The 6733-nt window shown below is 41.3% G+C and overlaps 1 protein-coding gene across 1 annotated transcript; it reads right to left on the bottom strand.

The window, feature by feature from the left end:
• Positions 1-270: 270 nt before the first annotated feature.
• Positions 271-4898, bottom strand: GMNN (geminin DNA replication inhibitor; the record flags this gene model as incomplete). Its single annotated transcript, XM_079533888.1, has 6 exons — positions 271-456; positions 1717-1827; positions 1911-1993; positions 2630-2765; positions 3114-3212; positions 4842-4898. The coding sequence occupies 6 exons, from the start codon at positions 4896-4898 to the stop codon at positions 271-273; spliced, it is 672 nt and encodes a 223-aa protein (XP_079390014.1).
• Positions 4899-6733: the final 1835 nt, after the last annotated feature.

Genomic DNA, 6733 nt, shown 5'->3' with positions numbered 1-6733 from the left:
CTCAGTTCTCATGCATTATGTCAGACCATTTGATACTTAAACAACAGTTTGAAATACACAGTATTTGCATTTTAAACAAGCAACTAATTGCAGCCTGTAATAAGTTTTACAAGCAGTATAGAGATACTCCCTGCTACATAATTTCAGTTAAAAGCCACCCTCATGATCCCGCAAGAGTTTCTATACCTGAGAAGATGTAGTATGTCCTTTCAAGGGGAAGTCTGCAATTAAAAGAATCCACATACATAAGCCTACTTAAGGTCACAGTTGTTAGTTAATTTCCTTCACTTGAAGCAAGACACTCTTCCTTAAGTCACACGATGCTTGTGATGGCCCTTCTGAAGAAGTGCTGTCTGCATCACCACCAAGGTTAAGTTCTTCATTTTCTTGCTTGGATTCATCTAAAGCCAGACTTTCCAGTGTCTCAAGATTATCAGATTCTTGCCCCGTTAGCCTCTAGAAAAACCACAGGGGATTGTATGAATTTAATAACCAGTAAGACAGCCTGAAGTGAGTTTAGTAATCACTAAAACAGTGCATGACATGGTTCATATACCTCATTCCTCAGAATATGTATTTGAAAATGTTTTACATACAATTAATGTTTTAGCATTACTTCAAGCTTATTAATTCTGCATGGGAGTCTGTCAGTAACAAGCAACACTCCCTGAATAACAGAAATATCAGGTGGAGTAAATCAATGGAGTCTTAAGACTGATCTAAATAATCACACTAACTGAAACTTGAAGATTACTGTGAAATTCATGAAGTAAACTTGATCAACTCGTCCAGTCCAATCAGATAACTGAAGTAGACCGCCAGGCACCCAGCTTCTTATGTCAGAAGAGAGCTCAGTGCAGACACTAACCAACTAGATGATCATATGTACATCCAGGTTTCGTGGCTGCTTATTTGTTGTAGTTCCAGGGCTGCTATAGGCAAGCTATTCCTGCTTTCACAGACTCAGCAGCAAGGCTACCAGTCTCCAAGGAACTCTCAGAGAGAAAGAACAGCAGCTACTTCCAGAAATTAAATCTACTGTAGGTCTGCAATTTAAAGCACAAAACATGTTGTTTTCAAGAACTATTCAGCAGCTAGTGGAATCAGCCTTAGCTCTTGCAGGTGACTTATCTTCCTTGAGGCACAGAGATGCACTCTCCCTTAAAAGAGTAAGGCTGTAACTAAGCTCTGGTTCCCAGCTCTTTGTTGAGACCTTCTGCTGATCAAGCATACTTTTCAATTTTTATTGAGTTCAGCAATATTAGCATCTATAGTACCACTTTTAATTAAACAAGCCATTTTACAGTTTACAAGTTTATAAGCCTTGCAGACAGGCTTTGTACATTAGGCTTTTCTTAGGCCACAAAGTGGCAAAAAAGTTAACTCATCCCAATAAAGTGCAAGTTAACTCTTCCTTTGCATGTCACTATCTCTAACATGCACAGACTGTTCTTGTGAGACAACAGGTTGAATCTTCATTTTGGAGAACATATCTCTCAAGTACTTCTGATACTGCTGCAGCTCCTTAACCAAGTGTAAGCTGGAAAAAAACTAATTCCCCAAAAAGGGCTCTTATGCCTCTTGTCAGAGCTAGCCTGTGGAAAGCAGCTCAAACAATAATCTACATTTCTATCAGCACACAAATGAAGTCATGCTTTGCTAATAACAGCCTCGCAGATCTCTCATATTTCATCCTACAATGTTACTTTTAAGTACCTCTATCATGCTGGTCAAATAATGCACGTGTTCAGCCAGTGACATGAGCTCCTCATTTTCCTCCTTTAGGCGGGCGATTTCACCATCTTTTTGTTCGATCTCTTTGTGCAACTGAATTGAACAAAACAGTGTTGTTAAAACAGAGGAACAATAGCTGGTGGTGGTACAAAAGTTAGTTAACTTTCACCAGCTACCTTTTCATTTTCTTGAAGCACTTCATACAGAGCCTTCCTCCTTTCTTCAGCCACTTCTTTCCAATATTGAGATGAAGGACTTTCTAAAGTAAGAAGCTACAGTAAGTCCAAGCTAGGACTGAACTCAGATCACCTTAAGGTACCTAACTCACATACAAGCATTCCAGATACTGCAAGAATAGAAACTGTGTAGTGTTTTCCCCACACACTTAGTAGCACATTTACATTGAGAAACACAAGTTCAGAGAAAAAGATCCCACATTTATTAGTGGCTATATAGGCTGAGTCTCCTAGAAGATGTCCCAAATATTACAGCATGTGGAAGACATGAGTCTTACTCTTAAGTCACTGTCCACACTGAACATAACACCCACAAAACCCACAGTATTTTATAATTAGTCCTGAGAAACTCAGGAGCTTCCGCATCAGCACCCTACAGCAAAACAGACCTTCATATCAGCTTAGTCAGTTGAAAGCCCATAGATAAGCTGAAGTAGAGAACTACCAGACTTAACATTGCACAGAGAGTTCATGGTAATCAGTATTGGGAGCCACTCTTAATAGCAGACAACTATACTGCATTTAGCATACTACAGTGGGAAAGTATCATCAGCTCCCCCAAACACTACATAAAAACACTTACCTAACAAAACAACTATGCTTCAAGTAGAAAGACAGCATTTAAAGAGCAAGAAATTATTCCTAGAATTACCACGTACTTTTTATGAGATCTACAGCTTGAATGACATCATCTGTATTCTCATTTTCCTGCTCTCTGTCCACAGATTCCTCAGCTTTACAAGCTGAAGAGGTAAGCCTATTATTCCAGAGTTTCCTCTTGACTGAAGATTTCTTCTGCATAAAACAAAAGCAGGTTTAGTTTCAGAGCAGCATTTAAATGTATGTTTTTATTGTTTTCTTAATACAAGTTAGCAAGTGCAAGCTTGTCCAGGACTGCAAGTAAGACTACCACCTCCAATTTCTTCACATATTTCAAGCTTACATAAAGTTTGATTATAATGGATGTTTTCTATAAGAACATTCCCAAATGTTTTCCTGAAATACTCCAAAATTATTAATTTTAAGTATTGTTACTAAAACAGTAAGCTTAGATTATGTCACTAATTAGTAAATTACATGTTTTTTCAGTTGAAGCTTCAGTACAAGTAGAAATAATTACACAGCTACAAATGATTCTCTTACCTCATTACACCTTCCAACCAGGCAACCTTTTGCAGAAGGCTGAATCATTTTAAGAGTCCGTCTTGGGGCAGCACTGCATGCAGTGTCTGTGAAGTACTTCTAAAGAAAGGAAACACTGCTTCAAAGGGTTGCCGCACTTACCTACATAAACTGAAACTCCAGTTTGCCATGTTGCCATTAGCATAATGGACTGTTCACCTCTTCAAAAAGAGATGATATTTTAACCTACTTTGAAGATTATGCAAAGAAGGGAATATAGTCTTCTACAACAGAGGTAATCTTATCAAGCCAAGCTCAATCTCTACCCTCAGTCTTCTCAACAGAGCTTAAACAGGCCACTGGGCAGAAATGCATGACTACATTCCAAGGCCAGTTGAAAAGCAATATTACATGTGCTACAATGAAAGCTCCCAAAGCCATGTTTGACAACAGCAGTATTACACTCTGGGGGAACAGAAACAAAGGCTGCAATAGCAAGTTTATTTACCATGCTACATTGTTTTATTGGTGGTTTCACTGTCTATGAACACATAAATGGTATTCATTTATACACAAGGTGTTGCTTCAGTTAATCAAAGTGAAGCCACAACTTCTTTGCTTGGATCCAGACAGGCTACTGTTTTGTATAAACAATATATTTGTTACTTTTCTTCTTGTACGTAAATATCTATTTCCTACACTAATGCTCTCTGATTGGGTTGGTTACATGGCCACCATGGGACAGCAAACAATGGCAGAAAACCAAGCAAAAATAACCAGAATACAATGCCACGCCAGCGTGAGAAAGTCGCCGATCCACACCATGCTTCGTATGACAGGAGCTCACCTTTCCCACGGTAGTTTCTGCCACCAATTACCCTGCTGTTGAACTGCAGGACAAACACTAACCACTGTGGGAACAGGAATCACACTGTGTCAGACACTGCTTGCTGCTATTGAGGACCAGCATTCAGTATGCTCTGCCAGGGAACTATTGACTAATACTTGACTTAACACATGACAATTAAGTATTTGAAAGTACAGAAAAAAAAAAAAGCAGACTTATCAAAGATCATTTTCACTAATAAATTCTTGTTGCAATCAATCTCACTTAAGTGCTATTAGACTACATTATGTCATATTTTCCAGTTCCAGTCAAGGTCTGCATTTAATTAAAAAAAAAAAGTAAGTTCAGTATAATCTCAGGTAACTTTTAAACAGCTAGCTGGGAAATAAAAAAAGTAAGCTTTGCTATCACCTCAAGGCAATTAAGACTTATTAAAGCGGTTCTAGGAAAAACCTACAGACATACAACAATTACAGTATGCTCAAACCAAGATGGCTTCACCTGTAAGCTCACCCCCACAACAGAACCCACTCTGTAGAGCCCTACACACAGCCCTAAACACAGTAACTGAACTGCAGCAGGCCAGCAACAGCTTTAAGACAGCAAGCTACCTCAGACTTAAGCTAATACATCCTTGTTGTGTACTGAAGAGCACTCAAACACATCTGCTCAAGCAGAATACAGCATTCCCAAGACAAGAGCATTAAGTCAGGTGGGAGCATGTTGCATACCTCAAGTGGATATATGGTTTGTGTCTCTAACAGCCCATTTCCAAGACATCACAGTGCACACCTTCAAACACACCAAGGTTATTCACAACACAGCACTCACCAACTTGCACCTTGCACTTTCTGTTCTTTACATGCTCCTGCATTCTAGCAGCAACACCTCAAAGCTCATACCTGCAGAGATCCAGACGGGTTCTCCACGTTCAGGCTTTGTTTCATTTTGGAATTCATCAGATCACTGCAGAATAGAAAATAATAATTAAAAAAAATTAGAATACCTGGCTACGGCTAAAGCCAGAGTATTACGATCCCACTTCGCAAGCTCTTACAGCAGCACTAAGAACTCGGTCAAAGTCACGCGGCTAGGAAGCTCCTTCAGCTCAGAGCTCCACGCGTTTTAGCCCTACACCAGCAAGATGCCAGAGGTCACCACGAGCTCGGCAGCTGCGAAGCCTTCCCACAGCCCTCCCGTAGCAGCCCGGACACCCCTCAGGAGGACCCTACCTACCTACCTGAAGTAACGCACGCCCAAAATGGCGGGAGACGGAGCCCCGCCCCTGCGCCGCGCAGCCAATGGGGAGGCGCGCCCGGAGCCCGCCAAGATCCAAACGCAGAGCCTTCCAGCCCCGTTCTTCTCCAGATGCACAGAGCCCCCCGCTTACCACCGGCCGCTCGCGCACAGCACACAGCAATAATGCGCACGTAGCACCCAACGAACTGCCCCCTTCCCTCCCGTCCGGCGGCTATAAGCAGCTCGGCCGATGCTGGTCCCTCCCCCGTCACGTGACCTGCTCGCCGCGCTCCGAGCCAATCGCAGGCCACGCCGGCCGCAACCCGCCTATGGGAGTCACGCCTCCGGCGGTGCGAGGGGATGGGCGGGAAGGTTTCGTGTCAGGGGTGGGAGGTGGGGTGCGCCCCTCTGCACTGCAGTCCTACACCGTGGAGAGCAGTGCACACACTGCTGGCCATCTCATAGCGAGCCTTGGACAGCTTTCAGAGTCTTTTCCAGGCAGTATTGTGAAGCACAATTACAGAGAGCAATCGCAATTTAGCGTCCCACCCGTCAGTCATCTGCTTGGAAATAAACTGCATGGCACTTAGAATGTCTCGAGGCAAGTTACAGTCTGGCAAAGTAAAGACAGACTACAGAGAATGATGAATTAAATAGTGTTTAAACAAGTATAAGGAAATAAAGCTGATCTCTCTTGCATAAACTTGCTCAGTCTCCCATTGACCCATTCAAAGTTTATTGTTCACCACATCCTTTGGCAAGTAGTTCCAGAGCTCAAATAGCCGTTGTCTGAAGAACCTTCACCTTCCACATTTTTAAACTTGGAACCTGATTCCCACTGCTTCGCTTGATGTCCACAGCCCTTGAACTGGAAAAGATAACAGCCAGTCCTTCCCAACCTTCCCTAGGCTGCTTTTGTCCATCCGCTCCAGCTCTACTCAGTAAACACAAAAGCTGTTATGCGTAAATATCTGTTGTAACTCTGAGATCTTTTTTCTTGAATTACAATCACTTCAAAACTTGCTATTCACCATGTACAATTAAGACATTTTCTTTCCCCTGTGTGTATTCATTGACATTCATTTACATTGGACTTCACTGACTGCCATATTCCGCTGTTACTCGGTTCCATAATGCCCTTCTGCAGTTTTTTGGTCAGCCTTATTCCTGTTATATGAATAATGTGGCATCATCCACAGACTGTCACCTCAGCAAGTTTTGACTTCTATGAAGAAAATAAAAATGACATTTAGAAACGCCTGTCTAAATTACTATAATTACTATACTAAATTACTTTGTTACACTAGCAAAAAGTGCTTGTGCTTTTAAATTAATTCTTCTTGTTTCTAAATTAAAATATGAAATTTCCATGTTCCAAAGCACTAGCTGTTATACTAAGCTCTGATTAAGAAGTCTTTCCAGTGTTAAATTTCATTTCAGAAAGATCTGGATATGGGTAAAGCATACATACAGATAGAAATGTAAAACATAAATACGCTATGAAATATTGTTATCTTAGAATGTAAACACTGTATATTTGAAATATACACCATGG

Source organism: Tetrao urogallus, assembly GCF_951394365.1.
Source record: "Tetrao urogallus genome assembly, chromosome: 3".
Taxonomy (NCBI): domain Eukaryota; kingdom Metazoa; phylum Chordata; class Aves; order Galliformes; family Phasianidae; genus Tetrao; species Tetrao urogallus.
The sequence above is the reverse complement of the archived record's forward strand: the minus strand, read 5'-3'. Positions and strand labels throughout refer to the sequence as shown.